Source organism: Tenrec ecaudatus, chromosome 5 (assembly GCF_050624435.1).
Source record: "Tenrec ecaudatus isolate mTenEca1 chromosome 5, mTenEca1.hap1, whole genome shotgun sequence".
NCBI classification, from domain to species: domain Eukaryota; kingdom Metazoa; phylum Chordata; class Mammalia; order Afrosoricida; family Tenrecidae; genus Tenrec; species Tenrec ecaudatus.
The window spans coordinates 180,233-205,970 of NC_134534.1; the positions used below are offsets into that span (position 1 = coordinate 180,233).

At 46.1% G+C, this 25,738-nt stretch overlaps 1 protein-coding gene across 7 annotated transcripts; it reads left to right on the forward strand.

The window, feature by feature from the left end:
* Positions 1–3,838: 3,838 nt before the first annotated feature.
* Positions 3,839–24,676, forward strand: LOC142447822 (zinc finger protein 7-like). Of its 7 annotated transcripts, XM_075549064.1 has the most exons (6): positions 3,852–3,911; positions 5,147–5,187; positions 5,533–5,659; positions 7,790–7,906; positions 18,655–18,740; positions 23,990–24,676. In XM_075549064.1, the coding sequence occupies exons 2-5, from the start codon at positions 5,185–5,187 to the stop codon at positions 18,702–18,704; spliced, it is 297 nt and encodes a 98-aa protein (XP_075405179.1). In that variant the 5' UTR covers positions 3,852–3,911; positions 5,147–5,184; the 3' UTR covers positions 18,705–18,740; positions 23,990–24,676. The 7 variants fall into 7 exon arrangements, with proteins under 7 accessions (XP_075405176.1, XP_075405175.1, XP_075405179.1 ...); XM_075549065.1 differs by lacking the exon at positions 18,655–18,740 and having other exon boundaries at positions 23,990–24,668; XM_075549063.1 differs by lacking the exon at positions 23,990–24,676 and having other exon boundaries at positions 18,655–23,981.
* The last annotated feature ends 1,062 nt before the right edge of the window (positions 24,677–25,738 follow it).

The window sequence follows — 25,738 nt, forward strand, 5'->3', positions numbered from 1 at the left end:
TCACAATCCAGGCTCTGGAGTGAATTCTTTCTCATGTGAAGCCAAAGGCCGAGGTATTTCTCCCATAAGACATCTAACATACTGGTGCCATGTGACTCAGAGATGAAGGCAAGCTGACTCTAGATATGTTCCTGGAGTGGGCCCTCACATCCTGGTTTCATGGGTTCTCGGGCACCTCTGGACTTACCCCCCCCCCCACCTCATCACCCTTGGGAGACTGAGCATAGCTGGAAAGGAAGCTGGGCTGAACTCCCACCAAATCACTGCAGCAGATGGTCCCAGAACCGGCTCTCAGGACCACGCGTAATGTATTGTGGTAGCCCCATCCTCGTATGTCTGCCTTTCCATCTATTCTTATTGGTATATGGAACTTTACGTCTGCCTTTCCAGGGGTTTGCACGCCTTCCCCAGTCTCGATTTCTGAGAGGGTATTAGGACGCTGTTGCCTGCAGGGTTGGAGAAGTTCGATCCCCAAAGCCTTTTCGAGTCTCAGTGGTATGCTTGTGTTCCAGCCATCTAGATGGCTGGGTGCGCCCATGTAAACCCTGTTGGTTTCTACAGGACTCTGGCTCCGGTGGCTGCACCCCCCTCACCACAACTGTGGCCACCATTTTCCGAACCACATGACTCTCTGTTCCCTGGCAAAATGGCCCCCAGGATTTAGCCCCGCCTAGTCCCAGAGCTGGACACTTCACTTCCCCGTCCATTCCCTTTAGCTTTCTCCTGGTTTTACAAACAAGCTGCTTTAGTGTTCTGCCAGGTGGTTTTTCCTACTGGGTGGTTTCCCACTGCCCAGGCCTAGGCCAAGGGCGTTCGGAGGCCAAGCACAATTGAGATGCAAACACGGCAAAAAGGAGTTTATTTGCTAGCTCGAGCTAGGGCTTTTCCCCCTTATCCCCCCCCCCACTCCCCCCACCCCACCCCCGCACTGCCCAGCGCAGCGGGACACAGCATCCAAAAGGGAATCAGCCCCGAGTTCTGAGTTCTTTGTTCCCTGGGCTTTTATGGGGCCAGGGACAGGGGGCAGTCCAGTGTTGCTGTTCTTTAAACTTATTGGAGAAAACTTCTGGTATCAACATTGTCCAGTGGTGGTTGGTGAGTAGTTCCGCGCGTATTCTCTTGACTGGTCAATTCGGGGGGGTGGTCGCTGCTCCCTACTGGTCAGTCTGGGACAGGTCATGCCTTCTCTGACAGAATTACCTCAGTGTCCAGGAATCTGAAATTAGAGCTTAAGCCTGCCCCAGATTTTGGTTTTATACAGCCTGTCATGGTGCTGGTGCTGGCACTTGTAAACCAGGACCCCACACCTACCTTATCTGCTTTCTTTTAGGAACATGACATTGAACCAGACAAAAAGATTATGATGATAATCTCTGTGAAAGAACACTTGAACATGCTTGCAGACAAAATTTCATCAAACTTTCCAAATCTACCTGACACCCCATTTGCACTTGCCAGAAGCCCATTCACAGTCAAGGTTGAAGATGTTCCTGAGACAGCACAAGAGGAGTTAATTGAACTTATTAACAGTGATGCAGGGAGAACTTATTTCTCTACAATGCCAGTTACAAAATTCTGGATCAAGTGGCTTTTTACACAAAATGTTGCAAAATGTAGCAATGTAGTTTACTGGTACCCATGCTACACCATGCTTCAAGACAAAATTTCATTTATTTGTAATTAGAAATAAATATTTCACAACATATAATTACATGTTGTTTCTGTGATTAATCACTATGCTTTATGTTCAATTTGTAACAATGAAAATACATCGTACACATCAGATATTTACATGATGATTCATAATAGTAACAAAATTACAGTTATGAAGTAGCAGCAAAAATAATTTTATGGTTGGAGGTCACCACACATGAGGAACTGTATTAAAGGATCGTGGCATTAGGAAGGTTGAGAACCACTGTCCTAGACAAACCACTGTCTTAGAAGAAACAAGGATGGCAAGACTTTGTCTCATGTACTTCAGAAGTGTTGTCAGGAGAGACCAGTCCATTCCTGGAGAAGGACGTCATGCTTGACAAAGTAGATGGGCAGTGAGACAAAGATCTTCCACAAGATGATGGCACAGTGGCTGCAACAGTGGGCTCAAATATAACAATTGTGTTTCTGGTAGGTTTCTGGAGTGATGTGTTAGTCTGGGTACTTTAGAGAAACAAATCCACAGAAACTCATGTATAAGAGAGAGTTTTATATAAAGGTTAGGTGTGCATCAAGAAAACATCCCAACCCAGTGCTGCCCAAGCCCTCAAGTCCAACATTAATCCATATGTCTAACACCAATCCACAAAGTCCTCCTCTGTCTCACAAAAGACACAATGATGCTGACTGCAGGAGGAAAGCTGAGTCAGTGAGTGTGTAAGCATCTCAGAGTCAGCAGGGGTCCCCACACAGCTGTTCCAGCACCCAGGGCTGCAACAGGGTATGTGGTATGAAGTGGGGGGGGGGCAGCCACCCACCACTAATCACAGGTTCAGTAAGCACAATTGTACGGTTGAGATATATAAATAGTATATTAAAGTCATTGAGAGCATGAGAGAGAAAAGAGATATTGCAATAATGGAGTCAGACACATTTCATGGTAGTATGCTCACCTCAGCCCCACTTGATGGGCCACGTGGAGAGATGGTCCACGTGGGGGCATGCAAGCCCACTAATTACAGGTAAAGACACACGTCACAGGAAGGGGTTGCACTATGTTATACAGCAATGAGAGGGGGTGGTCTAGGGACATACACCCAACAGGAAGAGGAGGGATTGGGGGTATACACATGACAAGATGGGCGGATCCTAGATTTGGGATGGCAGCTTAACTTTGACCTGTTCTGTGGATCTCCATAGGAACCATTATCAGTAGGGTGTGAACTCCACCTACAGGAACCAATAGATGATTGCAGGCCTATCCATTGTCCTTAACAGCAGAGAGCAGGTCCCACTGCAGTCTGTCTACCGATCGCCTTCAGGGAAGATGCCTGTAAGCGTCTGGTCTCCTCAGGGATGTCTTGCAGGAAGTGAGTCTTGCCAGCTAAAGCAGGAAACTGGCTAAGGCAGGTAGCTGCACCCTGGTCCCACCATCACAAAGCAAGAGACCCGAGAACTAGAAAGAGGAGACTCACTGAGCCATTTATCCCTCTGCCCTTCAATTAACCCCACGTGTTTATCGGCCGGGTTGGCACAATAAACTAACTACCTCAGGTGATTAGACCTTGGTTCTTTGCTTCCCAAGAATTCATGTGGAAGCATGCTGGCTGCTTTCATGAGCGGTGGAGCCCTAGTGGTATAGTGGCTTCACACTTCAGGCTGTAGTTGGAAACCATGGGAAAACGAGGCTTTCTACTGCTCTAAAGATTTTGGTCTGGGAACACCACAGGGCCAGGTTTGCCCAGCAAGGACAGAGAATTTGGGTTTGGTGTTCGCCCTGTAACTGTCCGATGCCCCCTGAGACCTCTATCTCTAGTCAGGATTTGCTTGTCGGGGTATATGGGGGCGAGGGGGGTGGGGCTTGCGCAGAAGCCTCGTCTCCACAATCCTGGTCCTGGTTCATGGTCATGAGTTCATCCTGATTTGGAAAAGCTCACGGCCTGTGTCTGCGCACCCCAGAATGGGATTCTGCCTGTCCGCAGTCAGCCCGTCCCGTAGAAACCCGCGGGTCCCCACTTGGGCGCACCCCACCGCTGTCTCTGACCCCGCCCACCCAGACTCGGACTCATTCCTCCGGTCTTGGCCGCAGAGCAAGGAACCACTGAGATGGCTAAGCCTCCGCGCTGCCTAGAGAGGCCGGAAGTCCGCGAGGGAGGGCGGGTACAAACGCCCGAGGCCCGTTTCCGGAGGCGTTGCGTTCGCAAGCCCCGGGCAGTCTTCGGGGAGGCTGAGTGTGCAGCGGCTTGGTAGGAGCGGTAAGAGTGTCCTCTGGCCTGGGCTCGGCTCCTGCTTCCTTCTGCCTCCGACGGCGCTTCGGGCTGAGCACCCAGTTCCCGGCGCCGGGGTCCCTCAGCCTCGCCCCGGCCTCTCCCCAGGGAAAGCGGAGGTCGGCGGGCGGCCCAGCCGGGGAAGGTGCTCGAGCAGCCACCGCCTGGGTCGAGCCCGCGGCCCCTTTGGGCCCGGAGTAAGGCTCGCTCCTGCCGCGGCCTCCTGGCCAGGGCCTGCTCTCTCTCCCCTTCATTTACTGCCCCTCGAAGGCTTGCAATTAGTGACAGTGACAAAAGGGCGGTGCCTTGGGTTGGGTGGACTATTCTGGCTACTGCTCAGAGTCCTCTCCCCAGGGACCCAGGACTCGGAACGGTATTCGCACTCCTTTTGGGGAGCGAGGTACCTCCTGATAGTGGGCGCTGCTGCCGAAGCCAGCCCTGCAGTGCCCACGAGCTACTTTCTGAGGCAAAAGCTCCCTTAGAAAACCCTCCTGTTGTTTTTTACGATCTCCCACGGCGATGCAGGGGGCTGGGGCCTGGCTCAGTTAAGGTGCACAGGCTACACCAGATCAGCCCTGGTGCCTTCTGGTGTGCCGCTGCTTCTGTACTGGGGAAGGGGAGAAGGGAGTTATGGGACTCACCCTGCATTTTGTTGCCTTCAGTTTCTGTTTCTACACTGCCTGCCCTGCAGTCCATCATCCTGGTTGCTACCTACTTCATACTCAGCCTCTCTGCACCATGCACCCTCATTCCCTCCTGCCTCCGGCCCTTTGCACATCTCATCCCTGCTGCCCTGCTCACTAGAGTGGTCTCCGTCGTGAAAGTGACCCATCAGAATGGCTCCGTTTTCTACCATAAATACCTTCTGCATTCCCTCGTGTTACAATTGTCATTTTGCGGTGATGTATTACTTGCTGCTTTTTGCCCTTGACCCTACTCGTAGATGTCTTCCATGGAGCAGGGTCCTTGTGGGTTCCTTCACGGCTGTCCCCACTTTGCTCAGTTGGGCACCCAGCCATGGAAGTGCTCTCCCTCTCACACACAAAACAAGAATAAATGAAGCTTTTGTGAGGTTGTTTTGGGGCAAACACTTGAGTTCCGTGGCCCAGCTCTATTTCTAACAGTGAACAACTGTAAAGGAGTAGAGAACGAAGACCACCCTCAGTTTGAAAGTCGGGGTCTCCAATACCCTGACTGCTATTCCCCCTTTTAATTACCCACAGGACTCTTGGCCAGGACTTGTGGACGCCCACAGAGCCTGATGGTAGGAAGCCCAAGGGATCCATGTCTTCACTTGCCTCCCCACCACCCCCACCCTGGCAAACCACCCCACCCCCTGGACCCTCCCAGCCCCTCTTGGCCTTTATCCAGGCATGCCCCTTTTGTTCCTACCCACAAGGTAGTGGACAAAACCCTGCCCAGACCCAGGCCCAATTGAGGCTCTGAGCAGGGAGAGTATGTAGCATCCCAATGGTCTGTCCCCACCCCGCTTGGGTTTTAGAGTCAATGGGGCCTTGGTGGCCACTGCCCAACCTCATGGTGCACCTGTCAGAGACAGGCTTTGAGGTGGTGCCAAGTGAGCTGGCACCACTGGTGTGTGTGCTTTCAGGAGGCAGTGACATTTGGTGACGTGGCTGTGCACTTCTCGAGGGAAGAGTGGCAGTGTCTGGACCCCAGCCAGAGGGCGCTCTACAGGGAGGTGATGTTGGAGAACCACAGCAGTGTAGCTGGACTTGGTGAGACTGCACCTCGGATGCCCCTTGGGAGGGGAGCCAGAGGCTGTGCACTGGGGCCCATAGGGTAGTGGGCCCAGAGTCCTGGAGGACTCAGCTAAATGGTGGGAGCAATGGGCCTGGAGCGACAAAGTTTATATAGATGGACATGTCTGTAGTATATCACCTGTTAAACCATCTAGGCCTGGACTTTTGAGGAAGGAGGTCTTGGACTAGCACTTCGGTTTCTTTAACACTCAGTGAGCTATTCAAACTGCTGAAATTTCCTTTTATGGTAGTTTTTTGTCGTTTCTAGTTTTTTATTGAAATGGGTCAATTTTATTTAGGTTTTCAAGCTTTTTGGTAGTATATTCATATTTTTTCCTTTTATTTTTAATCTGGTGTGGTTAGCTATTTCTCTTTTCTTACTTTTGGCATGTGTTTACTATGTTGACCTTCACTGGTTGTGGCACAAACTTTCTTATTAATATTTTCTGTTATGATATAGCTCCCTTTCTAGTTAATCCTTCATTAATATTCTTATTGTGATTTTTTTGTCTCAGTTTCATTGAATCCTGCTCCATCTTTATCATTACAGGTTATTTCTGTGGGTTTGCTGTGTTTTGTTCCCAAATTGTGAGTTTAATGTATAGCTCATTTGATTTTCATTTTTAATAGTTCTGTTGGAATATATTTAACATATCATGCATTTTAGTCAGAGAATATTTGAACTGTCATCATGAGTTCTTATTTCTAGCTGCCATTGTTATTAAGTGCTGTTGAACTGATTGTAATTCATGGTGGCGGCCCAGTTGACGGAGCAGGGCTGCCCACAGGCTTCCTGTGTCTTCATGGAAGCAGGGTTCCTAGGGCCTCCCTGAGCTACTGGGTGAGGGTGAACAGCCAGACTTATGGTTGGCAGCTGAGTGTTTCATTGTTTGTGTTTTCAGGCTTTTAAAGTTTCATCCTCAAGTATTGCTTTAGCTGGGTCCTGGCCCCAGGCTTCCACAAATGGTTGATCACTCGGTTACTAACTAGGAAGGTTAGTGGATTGAACCTACCCAGGGGTACCTTGGAAAAAAGTCCTGGAGCTCTACTTCCCAAAATGCAGCCTTTGAAAGCCCTGTGGATTACAGTTAGAGTCTGACACACGTGGGGTCCCCCTGAGAAAACGGAGACCACGGCAACTGTTGTTCTCTTGGGGGTCGTACAAATGTTGCATAATTATAAATACACTGCTGATTAGTTATTCATTATTTAGGTCCCAAGTGAGTCATTTTTAATGCAGTTGTTGAGGTAAAATTAGGTGCCTCGGCTGATATTCGGGTTGGCTTATCCTTGAGTATATATGGTACTTGCTTTTTATTGCATTTTGGTGAGGCATACAATCGGTGGTACAATTCCATTGGAACTTGCCAAGACTCCCTTTATGGTCTAAGACAGGTTCTTTCTGTAAGCATTCCTGCGTGCTTAAAGGAAGTGTGGGTTTTCAGAGCAGAGCACATCTGTTAACTTTGGGCTTACTGGCTGCAGACCCTTGGTATCTGTCACCTGCCCTCCTATACCACACAGCAGACCACTTTCATACCAAGGCCTTGGCCAACTTCTCTTGGGTAGGATGCCAGGTGGGACAGATGCTGGTGAGAGCCCACAGTGCCCAGCACCTGTGTTTCAGAGTGGGAAATGGGGATAGGTGGAGGCCAGTCAGCCACAGACTCGGCCTCAGGCCCTTTAAGGGTGGCTTTGTGTCTTTTGTGATTATCTGGTTCTAACGGCCTCTCCTGAGACCATTTAGCTCTCTGCACCGTGGGCACACTGCAGTTCTGCCAAGGAAGGCACTAGTTGTGTGCCCAGCTGCTTTTCCCACTCCTCCAATGTCTTGCCGGTAGAGCTCATGTGTTCTTTGTGAACTCTTTGGTGGCAGGGACCAGAGGGGACATTGGCCCTGCTGCAGTTGGGGTTTAGACTGGGAGTGTGAGTGTCCCTCTTTCTCTGGTCTCAGGAGTGTCTTGTGTACCCCGTACTCAGATCCTTTCCCTTCTGCCCCCTCAGAGCGTCTATCTGCCCCTCACTCCCCATCCCTAGAAGCCAGCAGGGAGTCTGTACCATACATTGTACCATCCACGCCAAAGAGTTTCTTTGCCTACCCTACAGCAGGGGTCTTGGTCTTCAAACCAGAGCTGATCTCCCGTCTGGAGCGAGGGCAGGAGCCATGGGTGCTGGACCTGCAGGCACCAGAGAACACTGAGACGCCAAGGACCTCCCAGACAGGTGAGGCTTGGGCCCTGAGATGTCCCTCTTCTCTGGACTCCAGACCCACCACATCTCAACCAGATACCACTGCAAAGAAGCCCCAGGGAGGAAGATGAAAGGTGGTTCAGAAACCTGCTGAAGCCAGGCTGTGCAGACTGGCTTTGCACAGCCCTGGTGGCTAATCCTAACCACTTGTGGGCCCTGCTGGGACCTCTGGGACCCTATCAGGGTAGAAGCAGCCCAGGGTGGGTCCAAGGTAGGTGGGAGGGACTTCCTCAGAGATGCAGTGATCCATGGTAAAGCAAGAATACAAAATACCTGTGTTGTGACACACGTGGGCTTTGGTTCTTAAATCACATATTTTCAGTTTTCTCATTCTAATAATACTCTACTTAAAGCAAAGGCACAGATGTGTCAAGCAAAGCATTCTGCCCTTCAACTTAGCCCATAGCAGCTTCTCCTGAGACGGTCTTCCCTGCCCTCCCAGTGGTTCAGTCCAGGACTTCTGGGGCCCGGACTTTGTGGTCAGCCCCTAGGCACTGACTGCCTCAGAGTGCTCATTCACATCAGCTGTCAGAGCAATGCCTTTGAGCTGTTTTTGCACATGCGACCCTGATCTGGCAGGCCCCTACCCTACTGCTGGCCTGTTCTCAGGGTCACTGCTGCGCCGGAATTGTGGAAAGTTCAGGCGATGTTGCCAGCGGCCAGGAGGGCATTCATAAAGCAATCTTAAAGCGGAGTCACCTGACTGCCTGAGGTTTCATTACATGCCTTGGAGTGTGGGGTCCAATCTCAACACCCTTTCCCACTGGTTTTATTGGCACTGCTCTCTGGCCTGGTTTGTAGGAAGGAGGGTCAGGAGCCCCTCCCATACACCTCCTGACTATTGACCTGGCCATCCTGCCCTTCCCTCCTGTTTAGAGTCTTCTCAACCACTCTGGGGAGCAGACCTTTCAGTATTGTTAAGTGAAGGGTAATTTTAAAGAAGGCAGCAAGACAGAAGCCAGCTGTAGTTGGCAAGTCTCATCATTTAAGGATTATTATGTCATGGATGACCCTCGTGATAAAGTGACAACAGAAGCACCACTGCAGCCACATGTAGGTAGAAGCTCTGGGCAGGAGTAAGATGTCCTATAGAAAAATGTGCCATTATGTAATCGCGAGCCTAGTGAGAAGAAAACCTTAGACCTGTTTGGAATGGTGGGCTGCCAGCACTTGTAGGAGGTGAGGTCCAGGTGTAAATACTCCGCTCAGAGAAGCGCAAACCTGCAGCTTCCCTGGCTCCTGCAAGGTTTTTACAGAAGGAGGCTGCTAGTGGACACTTGTCTGTGCTCTGCCTTAAGGCCAGGACTGACTGGTTCAGTGGTCAGGAGAATTGAGGTCCTGGAATGGTGACAGCTATAAGGGATTGGCAGAGAAAGAGAGAAGCTTTGGCTTTGCCACATTTCCTCCGAGGTAAGAGTTTGCAACGCAACACAACTGCTTCTAGGCATAGTAACAGGGAACCAGATGGAAAAACACCATTGGAGCTAGATTGGGCTAGTGACTTTCTATTTCTTCAGTCAGCAGTACTTTTTACTTCAGAGCCCTAGTGATATAGTGGTTATATGTTAGGCTGAAACCACCAGCTGCTCACAGGAGAAAGACAAGACTTTATAGTCCCATAGAGTTACAGTCTTGGGAACCCACAGGGACAATCCTACTGTGTCCTATAGGGTTGCTAGGAGTTGGAATCAATTCAGTGGGGAAAGAGAGACAGTGAGTGTTTTACTACAAGTGGTTTACACATCTGGCAGTGCAGCAGGATGTCCTGGGCCGGCACAGGGTTCAGCAGTGTTGCCATTCTCCCCTGTGTCTCTTGCCACCATTGGTATGTGATTTCCATCCCATGTTTGAAGAGCTCATACCCAGCAGGGGAAGGGCAAAAGAAAAGCAGTGTTTGTCTCATGTCCAGGCCAAGCTGCAAGGAAGTCTCAGATATGTGCTCTTCACCTCTCCAGCACAGGATGCAAGAGAGAAGAGTGCTGGAGTGGAGATTGAGCACTAGGACAGTGTTTGCTGCTTCTGCAAATAGCAGGTTTGCTGAGGTTGTGTGATTATGCAAGAAAAAGAGAAATAGGAGGACAAAGGCTGAGATGGCCCTCTGTCCAACAACCCCTAGTGTATCCCTGCTGCACAGTGAGCTGGGGAAAGTTTGTGTTTTGAGAGATTCACCTGCGTTCCATTTCCTGATTCCCTCATTAGCTGTATGACCACAGGCAAGTTGCTGACCTCTCTGAGCCATGAACTCCTTACCTGTGGAGTGGGAAACTATTGCTGACCTCATTGGGTTGCTGTGAAGACTCATTGAGAACACCAGGCTCCATTCCTTGTTTACAGTAAATACTGAGTAAATGGGCAGTCACTTGTTTATAAAACAGACAGTCCAGGACTGAGAGTACACTAGAAATCACAAAGACATTGAGACTCACCATTGCTGATTGGGAGTAAGTTGTGGAAGCAGAAATAGGCTGCAGGATTCACACGGGAGCAGGTAGTTCTGACCATGGGCTGTATGGAGTATTGTAACAAAGGTCATCTCAGTGTGGAGTAGGAAGGAAGCTGGCCTTTATTTAAGAGTGCAGTGAGAAGGTTCAGGATGGGAGAGAAAGTCCACTTGGAAGCTGAGGTGCAGGCTAGCAAGGGCTGCAACCAGGTACAATTTGGGAGGTGGGATAGTGGTTACACATTGAGATGCTAAACACAGGGTCAATGATTTGAAACCACCAACTGCTCCCATTGGAGAAAGGGCTTTCTATTCCCATAAAGAGTTACAGTCTCAGGAACTTACAGAGGCAATTCTACCCTGTCCTATAGGGTCTCTTATAAGTCAAGACTTGACTCCATGACTCCAGTGAATTAGTTGAGCAGTGAGCTCTTGGGAAAAATTGGAGAGCAAAAGGTTCAGGTCACTTTGGTGAACAGGTGGTTGGGGTTGCAGAGTGGCTTGTGCCAGCTTTCTGTGAGCTCACCTTTTGGGCCACCCATTCTTTCATTTCTTTACCCACATACACTCACTCCCTCTGACATTCTTTGGGTGTGTTGGAGCCTCTGACCTTCTTAGCTTAATTCTACCTATAAGAATACTTCACTCTTCTCAGGTTTACTTTGTTCACACATTGCCACCTTTGTAAACTAATCTTCCTACCATTTCCCTGTAGTAAAAACTTCCCTGCTACTATAATCCCCTTATAGGATGTTTAGCTACTAACACTCTGCCTAATATATAATGAGCATGCTATCATTGTTGGAATAGAGAGATGAATAAGGCAAAAAATGAAAGCACATTTTGAGAACTGTCAAATATGTTGATCTCTTGTAGTATGTCCACTTGTGCATCCCCATGCTCAGAGTTGCCTGCCAATGACAGATCACCCTCCCTCCTCTGAGCAGAGAGACTAAGGGAACATTTTGTTTGTTTGTTTGTTTGTTTCAGATTCTACCATTAGGACTGTTAATGAACAGATTTGGGAGGAAATGGATAGTCTAAAATCAGAATTACATGAAATAAGGATCAAAATCCCCCCACAAGATTTTTCTCCAAGTTCTGGTTCTGTAGACAATTCTGATTCTGAGGTCTGGCTAGAGAGTGATCAGAACAGTTTTCCTAAGCTGACAATGATGAAAAACTGTTTAAATCAAGGGACTGTGATGCTCAAAAAGATCCTCATCCAGGAGAACTACCAAGAATGTAATGAGGTGGGGAGCAATGACAGCCTGGACTGTAAACTTAATGAAAATCAGAGAGATCTTACTAAAGAAACAGCAGAAACATGTGATGGGTGTGGCAGAAATTTCCAATCCATTTCAAACACTGCTCTACATTGGGAACTTAATATGCAAAAGAAACCTAACAAATGTCAGGAGTGCCAAAAAAAACGATCTCCTCGTTTACAAGTGAAGCATCAAAGTAAATGCCAAGGAGAGAAACCATATGAATGTGAGGGATGTGGGAAAGTCTTCAGGTTGTGTTCACAGCTTAACCAGCATCAGAGAATCCACACTGGAGAGAAGCCATTTAAATGCACTGAGTGTGGAAAAGCCTTCCGCCTGAGCTCCAAACTTATTCAACATCAAAGAATTCACACTGGAGAGAAACCCTATAGATGTGAGGAGTGTGGGAAAGCTTTTGGTCAGAGCTCAAGCCTAATCCATCATCAGAGAATTCATACAGGAGAGAGGCCTTACGGTTGTTGTGAGTGTGGAAAAGCCTTCAGTCAACAGTCCCAGCTGATCAGACATCAAAGGACTCACACTGGAGAGAGGCCCTACATGTGTAAGGAATGTGGGAAGGCCTTCAGCCAGAGCTCAACTTTAGTTCAACATCAGAAAATGCACACTGGGGAAAAACCTCAAATCTCTAGAACTTCAGATAACCCAAGTTTTACTCCACATCAAAGAATTTACACCGTGGATAAACCATTTAAATGTGATGAGTGTGGGAAAACTTTTAGATGGATCTCTCGCCTTAGTCAGCACCAGTTAATTCATACTGGAGAGAAACCATATAAATGTAACAAATGCACAAAAGCCTTTGGTTGTAGCTCAAGACTTATTCGCCATCAAAGGACTCACACAGGAGAAAAGCCATTTAAGTGTGATGAGTGTGGAAAGGGTTTTGTCCAAGGCTCACACCTTACTCAGCATCACAGAATTCACACTGGAGAGAAACCTTACGCATGTAATGACTGTGGCAAAACCTTTAGTCAGAGTTCGAGCCTTATTTATCACCAGAGGATCCATAAGGGAGAGAAACCCTACGAGTGTCTTGAATGTGGGAAAGCCTTCAGTATGAGCACACAGCTTACAATCCATCAAAGGATTCACACTGGAGAGAGACCTTATAAATGTAATGAATGTGGGAAAGCCTTCAGTCAAAATTCAACCCTTTTCCAACACCAGATAATTCATGCTGGAGTGAAGCCCTATGAATGTAGTGAATGTGGAAAAGCATTTAGTCGCAGTTCGTATCTTATTGAACACCAAAGAATTCACACAAGAGCCCAGTGGTATTGTGAATATGGGACTGCACTGGAAGGCACAAACTTTGTGAGCCGTAAAAAAGTTAATAATATAAAGAAACTACATAAATGTAATGAATGTGAGAAAATATTTAGGTGGCGCTCACACTTAATTATACACCAGAGAATACACACAGGAGAAAAACCTTATAAGTGTAATGAGTGTGGGAAAGCTTATAATCGGAGCTCAAGGCTTACTCACCATCAAAAAAGTCATAAGGAGTAGATTATTTGCATTTGTATGTGTGAATAAACTTACAGCCTTAACTCATTTAATTTATATAAAATCATTTATATGGTTAGAAACAGACTGTTGGAAAAGATGCTCTCTTACTGGTATCGTTGATATTCCAGTCAATAAAGCTTGTGTCTCTCACTTTCAAGGTGGACATTTGTAGAGTTTTCAATTCACAAAGGACTTCAAGTCCCTGAGTATAAGAGAGCTGTGTAAGCTCTACCATGCGAGTTCTACTGAACTAAGGTTTTGTAAAAGTTACTCTAAATGTTTATCCTTGCAGATCACTTATAGAAAGTGGTTTAAACAATAAAGAAATGTATTAGCTCACATGAGACAAGGTCCAGAACAACACTCCCTAGAATCTCCTTCTCTTGACTCCTTTAAAACTTGCTCCACATCGGATCAGCCTAGGCATCCCCTTTAGAGGCATAGGTGGCCTGGAAGAATACCCATTGTCAGTGTGAGTGTCAAAAATCACACAACTTTTTGTTTTATCTAAAAGTGCTCCAAAAACAGCCTTGGTTGTCCAGACAGGAGTTTTTTGAAGTCATATTTGGGACCCAGGGATTTACTTTATGGTCCTGAGATATCCCTTGACCTCCCTGACACTCAGAGACTATCTCCTTAACTAAAGATTGTGCACCTCTATAGGACAGTTGCTAGGATTAAACGATGTACAAGAACACTTCTCATGTGGTGAAGACAGCTGATGGTGCCCAGTTAGCAAAAGACATCTTAAAGGCTTGAAGATAATCAGGCAGCCATCTAGCTGAGAAGCAACAAAGCTCACATGGAAGAAGCATTCCAGCCTGTGTGATCATGAGATGTTGATGGGATCAGACATCGAAGAACAAAAAATCATATCATTGTGAATGAGGGGGAGTGCAGAGTGGAGACCCAATGCCCAACTGTAGGCAACTGGACATCGCCTTACGGAAAGGCCACAGGGAGGAGACAAGCCAGTCGGTGCAGTATAGCACTGATGAAACACAACTTTCCTCTAGTTCTTTAATGCTCCCCCAACTATCATGATCCCAATTTAGCCTTACAAATCTGGCTAGACCAGAGATTGTACACTGGTACAGATCAGAGCTGGAAACCCAGGGAATTCAGGAAAGATAAACCCCTCAGGACTAATTATGGGGGTAGCCATAGCAGGATAGTAAGCGAAAGGTGGGACAAAGGGAGCACTGATCACAATGATCAACATAGAATCCCCTTTCTGGGGGACAGACAACAGAGAAGTGGGTGAAGGGAGACAGTGGTTATGTAAGACATGAAAAAATTAGAAATTATCAAGTTTTCATGAGGGAAGGTGGTGTGGGAGGGAGCGGAAAAATGAGCTGATACCAAAGGCTCAAGCAGAAGGCAAATGTTTTGAGAATGATGATGGCAACAAATGTTCTGGACACAATGGATGGATGGATTGTGATGAGTTGTACTAGCCCCCAATAAAATGGTTAAAAAATAAGGGGCACTACAGCTGCTCTGTAGAACTGGAAAGTGGCTGAGACCAGGCTGTCCAGGAAGGGAAATAAGAAATCAGATATTGAATACATCTCAGAGCTAATAGGATTTACAGAGTATGGGGTGTGGAACTACCAGAAGTTCAAGCAGGATTCAGAAGAAGGCATGAGATGAGGGATTATCATTGCTGAAGGCTGGTGAATCTTGACAGAAAATATAAAGAATGCCTAAAAGATAAAAAATTACCAAGGGTTCTCGAGGTGGGGAGGAAGGGGGAAAATGAGAAGCTGATACCAAGGGCTCAAGAAGAAAGAAAATGTTTTGAAAATGATGATGACAACAAATGTGCTTGACACGATGGATGTATGAATTGTAATGAGCTGTACAAACCCCCAATAATGTTTTTTGTAGTTAGTTCAAGGATCATTTGTTGGCCTTTAGGAGTGTTTTCCATTCCAATCTGTTGGGGCACCATGCCCTGGCCCCAAAGTCCACCTTCAGCATTCCCTGGGGACCTTGCTGCTCCATTCCCTTGCTGTTCCTCCGCACTCCCCCAGTGCTTTTGCCTCGGTGTGGGTGTGGCGGGATCAGATCAGGCGCAATTCCCGCACTGTGTCTCCGGGGCTGTCCCCCGCAGGGCCATGGGTCAGTGAGGGGCATCATGTCTCATAGTGGGGCTGGCCATGTGTTCCTCTCTGTGGATTGGCTGCTCTAATTGGGATCATCGTCCTCAGGGCCTGGTGGGCCAGGATGTGCTCCACTTTCTCCTACTCCCCCTTCATCTGCTCCCGTGTGCTCTGATCAGATATATCCCTCTCCTGGAGCTGCAGATTCAATGCCGGCCTTTGAAATAAATTCTTCTGGGAGGAGGGGCATGTGTCCACTAATAAAATTATTTTAAAAACAAAATAACACTTCTCACTGTACCTAGTACAAATTAAGGACTAGCATGAATATGTGTAGTTTGGGACACTGCACCCTTACACCTGCCATCCCCACCACTTGGCAAACAAGCCCAAATAATAAAACTTCCCAATCCATGACTCCACTTCATAGCCTCCATCCATATGGATTAAATGACCCATGTACAGTGTTAGTGTAATTCTCTACAGAAGATACTACCCATACAGTAGGACACACATTTATTGCTGCATAATGAATTGCTTAAGACTCCTCACCTTTAGACAATGAACTGTGAAGGGTCGCAGATCCTACTCTTTATATGTGCTAACAAATTAGAGGATATGGAAAAGGATACCAGATTGCACCCACCAGAAACCAGAGTCTGATATTTATTCGCACGGTCGCATCAATTCCATTTGTATCCATTGAGTCCCATTAGCCTGTGAATACAGTGGGCATGTCAGTGAAGATCCCTAAGCTCAGGAACTTAGTTTAAGTGATGGGGAGCAAGCGTCTCTGTCCTAGAGAGATGTCACCCCTTGAGATTGCTCGTTGCCAATACACTCGAGAAATGGCCCAGGTGAAGAAGAGCCCATACAGCAAGAATATACAGGCAAGCTTGGACTCACATCAGATCAGATCATCTCTCCCAGCAGCCTGCTGTTCTGCCTGGCACACTCTTGGATGAATTAAACTTTCAAACGAGTCTACTCTCTCTCTCGGCCACCTTGGTCAATCTGACTAAGCTGAGAGGCTAGGGCCAAATCAGTTCCATTGATCTAGCACAGCATTTAATGAAGGCTACTATGCACAGGACAAGGCCAATCTGCATGACTGGCCTCAACCTTGCCCCTTGAGCTTCCCAACTATGACCAAGTCTAGTCCACTAGTAAGTCAGTATTCACATCACCAGGATGTAGCCTAAAGCCAGTATGGTCTCTATGACCCACTTGGAGTTATTGTTAATAATTGTGTGGCATTGAATTGATTCTGACTCTGACCCTATAGGCAGGACTGCCCCATAGGGTTTCTTAGGCTGTATCTCTATGGGAGCAAAATCCTAGGTCTTTTCCCACTGAGCCACTTGTAGGTTTAAACTACCTACCTACTTTTAGATTGATTGCTGCTGAGTGCTTAACCATTGTACCACCAAGGTTCCTAGTGCCTGTTACTACTGGGTGATACTATTACAGTCAAAAGGTGCTCCATTCCTAAGGGAGAGAGGCTTTCTCCCTTATACACACATGCAACTCAAAAGGACACAGGCCAGTCACATTGTGCAGCAAAACTGCAACCGAGGTTGCCATACATAACAATCAGGATGTTTTGGCCTTAGAGGCATATATGTTAACATCAGACTAAACCAAATTTATTGTCTGTACACGTACTAGGGCAGTTCAAGAGCTTTCATTGATGGTGTCAGACACAGCAAAATAGTTCAGGACCAGCAAAGTCCATGGGAGGAGTTCTGTCTTTACAACATGTACATAGTAAATTCAGCAACAGACCCAGATACTTTACTTGTGTACACCATGTGGTTGTGTGTGTGTGTGTGCATGTGTGAAAGAGAGAGAGATTGTTGGTGATAAACTGCTATAAATTGAATTGTGTTCCCCCAATTTTGTATTTCACAATGAATCTGCAAAAAACACAGCATGGGTAAAACTAGAGGACATTGTACTGTGTGAAATTAGTCAATCATCACAAAAGGACAAATATTGTATGAAACAATTTTTTTAAAGTCCAAGAAAAGGTTTTCTCAATAAAACATAGTTTGATGGTTAAAGAGGTAGAGGGAAGGAGAGGAAGGCAAGGGCTAGATGAGTAGACAAGGGTTAAACTGGGTGAAAGGGAAGACAATATACAAGAGGCTAGTAAAAACTAATGGATACAAGGTGAGATATTGGAAGTTGTATACAAGCTAAAGACAACAGAGGCAAATACCTTCATGTACATAACCCTGAAGTAGTGGTGCTCTACTAGCAGATGCTTGGCAAGGCATGCATGTTGAACAGGTGAGGAGAGTGAGAGTATACCCAGGAAATGAGTCGTTGGACCTAGAGGCTAAAAGACAATATTCTACATACTGCTTTGGAGAGTAGTGACTGGGGTCTTAAAAGCTCATGAGCAACCACGTAAGGTGCAACGATTGGTGTCTTCCCCTCCAAAAGAAAGAATAGTGGTGAAAATTGAATGGCACATGGAAATAATCCAGTGGACTAATGGACACAAAAAAAATTCACCATGAGACCAGAAGAACTAGAGTGCCAGGCTAATACTTCCAACTGTCCTGAAAGAGATCCCATTGTAAGGTCCTGGATAGAGTAGGAGAAAAAATGTGGAATAAAAATCATAAAAGAGACCAGGCTTAGAAGACAAGTGGGTCCCTGAGACTATGTTCCTTAATCACCCTGCAGGTCTGAAACTGAATTCACTTCTAATATTACACTTGGGCAGCATTTACACAATTACCAAGTTCCGAGGCTTAGGAAAAGGAGGAGGAATGGAAACGGGGAGAAAGTGGAAATAGTGATAGAATACTGAAGGGATTGCAATGGGTAAGTTGAAAGAAAATGTACATAAAGTGTTGACTCTAAGGCTATATGTGAAAAGCTATGTTTTTCCTTGTTTTTATATACCTTAAGTTCTATATGCCTGTGGTTGTAATTCCATTGGAGAATGTGCGATTTCTGCTAGGTTAATGAAGCCGGATTTGTATGGGTTTATCTTAAACCAACCTCTTTAGAGATCTACAAAAGGTTTGCAGAGATGGGTAAGGATATATGGAGATTTCCAAGGAACCAGGGAGGAGAAGCTAGAGACCAGGGCCCCCCACTAGAACCCTAGATCCACCAGAGCACCTTGCCTTGGAACTGACTCCCTGAATTTGGACTCTCTAAGCCTCCTCACCTGTGAGAAAAATGCATTTGTTTGCGAAAGTTACCCACTTGTGGATATTCCTGTTATAATAGCATGAGACAATACAGAATGTGTTACTGCAACAGTGGGGTGCTGCTTTTTACAGACACTTAATGCAGAAGTGATTTTGGAATTGGCAATGAGTAGTAGCAATAACCGTTTTTAAATTTGCCTTGAAGAAACTGTTGGTAGAATCATGGACTCCAAGACAATGCTGGTGCACCTTTGAGAAGACAGGTGGATGTGACTGTCCAGTGTGCTTCTGGTGAGGCTTTAAAAGAAAATAATGAATGTATATGATCATACGCTGGAGGAAAAGGGATGCTTTTTTTGTGCAGTGGCAAGTAATTTGTCTGAATTATATTCACATGTTTGATAGAAGTTAGATTTTTTTTTTTAAATCATTGGGGGCTCGTACAACTCTTAGCACAATCCATACATCCATCCATTATGTCAAGCACTTTTGTACATTTGTTTCCCTCCATCATTCTCAAGATATTTTCGCCCTCCCTCCCCGCTCACCCATGAACCCTTGATAATTTATAAATTACTATTATTTTGTCATATGCTACACCGTCTGACATCTCCCTTTACCCACTTCTCCACTGTCTATCCCCCAAGGAGGAGGTTATATGTAGATCCTTGTAATCTGTTCCCCCCTTCTACCCCTCCTTCCCTCCTGGGATGGACACTCTTACCACTGGTCCTGAAGAGATCATCTGCCCTGGAGTCCCTGTGTTTCCAGTGCCTATCTGTACCAGTGTATATCCTCTGCTCTAGCCAGATTTGTAAGGTAGAATTGGGATCATGATAGATCTTTTAAGTGGTAAACTTGGATGTTTGACTGATGAGATTTTTACTCAAGATCTTAAAGGGACATCAGGTGTCGCGCGCCAAGTCTCGCCAGCAAGAAAAGACGCGCCACAACAGGATTCTTCCACAGGCGTTTAATTTTTCATAATGCGGTAAAAGACCCCGAAGCCCCAAACTACTGCTGCTTATATATGCTCTATGGGGACGTGCTGTGCCTTGATTGGTGCATTTGCCAAAACCTCATGCATTGATTGGTGCGTTCCCCAGAACCTTCGTTTGCATACTCCAGGGTGGAGTTATGACTAAGTCATCTCAGCACCGCGCATTCGCTAAGTGGTTGTTTACCACTTAGTTGGGCCACCGCCCTGACTGCCCGGCGCCATCTTGTAATGGCGGTGAGAGCTGCGGCTTCCCACATCGCGAGAGCTGTGGCTTCCCACAATCAGGGGTTCTCTTGCTGCTTATAGTAAAATTTAACAGGAAAGAGAAGGATTTTTAAATGGACGGTTCTAATGAAAATAGAACTTTAAAAATTTGGAGAATTCTGTAAGAATAAGTCCTAGAATGTTCACTAAGCATATGGCTACACTCTTCTAAGTCTGTGAATGATACATCTGACCAACTACCATAGCAGAACAAAAGTGAAGTTTTTTTCTTCCCCACAGATTTATTCATTTATTTTTTTTAAATCAATTTATTGGGGGCTCCTACAACTCCTATTACAATCCATACATACATACATCGTGTCAAGTAAATTTGTACATTTGTTGCCATCATCACTCTCAAAACATTATCTTTGTTTTTTAAAAAAACATTCTTTCTACTTGAGCCTTTGGTATCAGCTCATTTTTCCTCTCCCTCCCTCCCTCAGGAACCCTTGATAATTTATAAATTATGATTTTGTCATGTCTTACACTGTCCGACGTCTCCCCTCACCCACTTTTCTGTTTTCAGTCTCCTTTTGCTTGGTTCCCCACTTCTACCCGCCTTTCTCCTTACCCTCCTGGTATCGCCACTCATTGGTCCGAGGGATTTATCTGTCCTGGACTCCCTGTGTTTCCAGCTCTTATATGTATCAGTGTACAACCTCTGATCTAGCCAGATTTGTAGGTAGAATTGGGATCATGATAGTGTGTGGTGGGGGAAGCATTAAAGAACTAAAGGAAAGCTGTATGTTTCATTGTTGCTATACTGTAAAAAGTAAAGTATTATAATGAAATGTGCTGAAGGGGAAACTATCTTTGCAAGGCTGCATGTGATAATCATTACTTTCTGATAACCCACTTCCACTTACTAAATCCCTTTTATGTAACATTTGCTAGGGTGACCTCGGAGATTCAGAGTCCTGCCACAGAGCCTCCTTTGTTCATCAAAGCCATAAAAAGTCTCTCACTGGGGGTGGTGGTGGTGCGTGGAGAGTTGAATTGGTCCTGCTACTGGCTGGGAACACCTTGTATGCAAGGGCCCTAATAAACCCCACCTGTGATGTTTCTCAAGTGGGTAATACCTCAGTTCTTGGCTTCGCAGGAGAAATAATTCACCCTGAAGCTTGTTCATAATCCAAGTGGGTTTTCATGAAGGATGGGAGAAATTTTAGGCTTTACACTCTCAAACAGGAAGCATATCAAGCTGCATGGAAATTCACAACTGGACAGGATGAGGTCAGAGAAGGCACAGCCCAACGCGAGCTCCCAGAGTGAGCTTCCTGCCTTTATCCTAGACCACCCCCTGGCGTGGTTGAAGGTATGGGCTGACCCCATTGACTGTTAAGGCCACCTGGGTTATGTGATGGGTCGGGTCTAGTTTGGACCGCCCAGGTGTACCTCCCAGCTGGCTGGGGGCTTAAATTGGAGTATGCTCAGTTAAGGAATCCTCATAGGTGTTTAATGCTCACCTGATTTCCTTCCCAACCTCCTTCGCAGGCATGGGAGGGACAACCCCCTTGTCTCTATTCTGGCCTCTTAACACACCTATGGGGAGTTACCCACCTCCTTCAGTACCACAACGCCTTAGATATAGTTTAAGTTGTTGGTCCATGCCCAGCTGTGCAAAGATCTGGAGGTAGAAAACCAAAAGGTGTTCTAAAATTGATTGTGGTGATGACTTCAAAGCTTTTTCGTATATTTAAACCACTGAATTGTATGTGAATTATATGTCAATAAATCTGCTAAACAAAACAAAAAGAACATGCTCAGCATTTCTTAAGTCAAAAGAATAAAAGCGAAAAAGCAAGCCTCAAGGTGAAACACTGAAGGATTCTACAGACAAGCGTCAATGACACAGGAAGCATCCAGAGAAGACGTAAAGAACGCAGACTTGCAGTACCAAAAGGAACTGTTCAATGAAGATAGCGCATGCTCAAGATCCCATGGTATTGGAGGACAAAGTCCAAGCTGCATAGAAGGCACTGATTAAAAAAAAACAAAAAACATGCCTCCAGGAAGTGACAGAATACCAATGGAAATATTTCACCAAACTGATGCAGACCTAGAGATGCTCAGTCGTAAAGTAACAGTAGATTTGGAAGGGAGTGCCCTGGCCAACAGACTGGAAGAGATCCATGTTTGTGCCCATTCCAAAGAAAGGGGACCCAACAAGCTGTAAAAATTATCACACAGTATCAAAGCAAATAGAGCTTTGTTGAAGATCGTTTAAAAATGGTTGCAACAAGGAACTGCCAGAACTTAAAGCCAGATTCAGAAGGACATGGAACCAGGGATATCATTGCTGATGTTGGGTGGGTCTTGGCAGAAAGCAGAAAACAGCAGAGAGAGGTTTTGTGTTTTATTGACTACACAGAGATACTCAATTATTACAAATTATAGATAATGCCATAAAAATGTGATTTCCAGAATACTTCACTGTGTTTATTCAGAATCCATATAGAGACCAAGAGGCAGTCATCTGCACAAAGGGTTACTAGGTGGCTTAAAATCAAGGTGTAGTTCAGGGTTGTATAATTTCACAGTACTCATTCAATCTGTGTACTGAGCAAATAATCCAAGAGGTTGAAGTATAGAAAGTCCACAGCAGATGACACAACCTTGCTTGCTGGAAGCAAAAAGGGCTCAAAGCTCTTGCAAATGGAAACCAGAGAGATTACGCCTCAATATGAAACAAAACCCTCTCAGTGTGGACCAATAAATAAATAACATCATGATGAGTGGAGATAAGATTAAAATTGTTAAGGATTTTTTTGGATTCAAAATCAATCTCCATGGAAGTAGCAAGAAATTAAACATTTTGCTACATTGGGAAAATCTACAAAAGACCTTTTTAAAGTATTAAGAAGCAAAGATGTAGCTTTGAGGAGTAATATGGGTTTGACCCAAGCAATGATTGTCAACCACGTCATATGTATGCAAAAGCTGCAGTGAATCGGGAAGACCAAAGAACTGATGCCTTTGAATCGAGCAGTAAATATATCAGGCGCTTCCAGAAGTACATTCAAATGTGTCTTGATAGAAATACAGTCAAAATGCTTCTTAGAAGTCAGTATGAGGATTCATCTCACATACTTTGGGAATGAGGTAATGGCCAACACCTGGAGCAGGTACCATCTTGCTTGATGGAGAGCCAGAGAAACAGGAAGACTAACAAGATGGACTGACACAGTCTGCAGCAATGGGCACAAACTGTGATGACAGCACGGGACTGGGCAGAGGTTCGTTCCGTTGGTCAGTCACCATGAGCTGGAAATGACTTGATGGCACCTAACAACAGCCACAACTAAAGCAGAAAACCCTTCAGCTTAGATGGAAAGGGACAGAGAAAGAACAAAAGGAGAGAATGCCGTCTGTCTTTTGAATTCCACGGGAAGGAAGCAGGTCCCAGGAGCTGTCTGTTGCCCTCAAAGGAGAGGATCATCTGAAGCAGCTTCGCTATCAGCACCACTGGAGGCAGCACGACCTTCTTGGTCCACATGTAGGGCCGCAGCGTCCTAGGCTTCAAAGTCCGATCTCCACTACCTTGGTTCTGGAGTGTGGTGCTGACATTAAGGCGTGTTGTGGGGGGATAGAGCAGCTGGCTGGGCTGCCATGCTCCAGGGACAGAATGGGGCCCTCCAGGGCCAAGGTCACTACTCAAGTGGGCTAGAAGAATGTGGGCACCTGAATCCAAAGGGGAAAAAACCAGCCCCTCCCCCATGGTCCTGGAAGATGGAACTGAAACCCAGGGCGCAGGGACCTCCACCCACAATTGAGAGGGCATGGCGGCAAACACCCAGAGGCTGGAGCCATTGCCTAGATGGTCTTAGACAAGAGATTATTTGTGAGCCTTGAGAGCACATGTAATTTGTTCTGGGGGTAGAACTTGCTCAGTCCCTGTCATACCTTCCATCCCTCCATTTTTTTTCTTTCCCATTTGTTAATGTGCTTGTTCTACCACTGTACTTTGGAAACAGAAACATCTTTCTAGATTTCACAGAAAAATTTTGCCCAAGGATGGAATATGCGTAATATCTAACCTATTATTTCATTTAAATGATTTGGAAGATGAGATTTGGGACTTGGAGTTCATTTAAAACCATTTAGATGATGTGATGTGGTTAATGTTTTACATTTGACAAAGACATGAATTTGGGGGGGACCCACGAGTAGAATGTTGTGGGTTAAACTGTGTCCCCCAAATGAGTTTTAAATCCTACCTTGTATGCCTGTTTTTTTATTCTCATCTGAGAACAGGTTGTCTTCATTCTATCAGTGTAGGGCATATTCAATGCATTCCTCTTGAGACATAAAGGATTAAATTCAAGTAAAAGGAACATAGAGGATAAAGTAGCTGCCAAGACCCAGGAATATCTCCAAGGAATCAGGAACTAATGATGTATGCACCTGCCTCCAGAGCTGCGAGGGAAAGTCACCATGGATTTACATTCTAGCCTCCTAAACTGTACAGAAATAAATTCGTTAAAGCCATCCACTTGTGGCTTTTTCTGTTGCATCAGCAATCAAAAACGAAACCACACAAGACTAGCTGGTTCTGGACAACAGTGCTAGATGTAGAACACTGGTCAATTATCACTCACTGCAAGGCTCTAGGATGTTTCTTCCCCAGGTGCTCCCTCTGTAGCCAATAATCAGTGTGATCCATCCCAGTAGCTGTCACTTCTTTTCTCCAGCCATCAGGTACTCAAGAAGCGGGCATTTGTAAAGTGGATGCCCTCCCCTTGGTAGCACGGGCTGCTGTAAAGTGACGACTGGGCAAGTGATGTGCTCAACCCAGGGGTCATTACCTTTTCACTTAGGACAGTTGAGCAGTTTTTCCATAAAGGGCTGTTTGGTAACTATTTCAGGTTTTGTGAGCCACTCAACAGTGGACAAAAGTCAGAGCACTGAGTGGACCTTCCACACACTGCCCTTAAGATTAGGGCTGATGAGTGCTGAGAAGCCCAGAGTTCTGCCTCTTTCACCCCTTTCTTTGTCTGCACTGATGAGGCTGTTCCCAGAACTTGACCATTTCTTTTCAGCTACTTCCTAGGTTATCATCATAAGGAGACCAAAAGGTGGAGTGTCACAGCTTATAGCGAAAACTCAGATTCTGGCCTGGATATGATGCATCTTCCATTCCCCTACCAGCCCAGTCTGCAGGTTGGCCCCCAAAAGACTGGCTGGAGTCATATTCAATCTATATTCAGCACCGAGGTTCTCTTACTGGGCCAGCAGGGTCCTTGGTCACGGGTCAGAAAATTGGCCTATGGGCCAAAGCTGGTCTACAGCCTACTTCTGTACAGCCTGAAGGATAAGACTTTATTTTTAAGTGGCAGAAACATATGTGCGACATTTGAAAATGACAAGCTCCAAATTTCGGTGTGCATGAGACAAGCTCTTTTGGACTGGTCACGCCCCTTCAAGCCTGGTCCGTCGCTGCCACTCTAACGCATTGTGTCCCACTTGCTTAGATGGAAACGTCATGCCTTCCAGCCTGTGAGAAGTCACTTTTCCTCTGAGCTCTTCTTAGCAGCTTATTCGCCCAAATGTCTCAGTAAACAGAATGAGGCCATTTGTCCCATTCAGAACTCACTCCTGAGGCCCGCCATCATTTCCGGCATCAGCTGCAGTCACAGAAGGTAAGGAATTCCATCTTGGCCATGGCCCGCTGATTCCACATGAGTTCTGCCCACGTCACACCTGCAGGTGTGTGGTGACCTCAGACAAGTTATAGTACTTGAATGTTGTCTGCCCACCTATAAAATGTTGCAAGTAAATACTTTCAAGACAAACTGTAACAGGACTGCTCACCAGCATCATGGCATATGAAGTTCTGCAGCCTGCACACATGCCACTTGTTCACGTGTTGAGCGAGCCAGGCTGTGGCAGGCCCTCAGGGTTACCGGGGCTGTGTGAAACCTGGCTCTACTTCCAAGCTACCCTTCCAACCTGAGTTTCCACAGAGCTACTCATAAACTCTTTTCAAACATTTCCAGTATCCTATTTCAGACCAGGTTTTAGG

Excerpts from the sequence above, each read along its gene's own strand:
- LOC142447822 (XM_075549059.1), top strand. Across the intron at positions 5,660-7,789 it reads CAGCAGTGTAGCTGGACTTG|CAGGGGTCTTGGTCTTCAAA; the intron begins GTGAGACTGCAC and ends CCTACCCTACAG. Across the intron at positions 7,907-11,363 it reads GCCAAGGACCTCCCAGACAG|ATTCTACCATTAGGACTGTT; the intron begins GTGAGGCTTGGG and ends TGTTTGTTTCAG.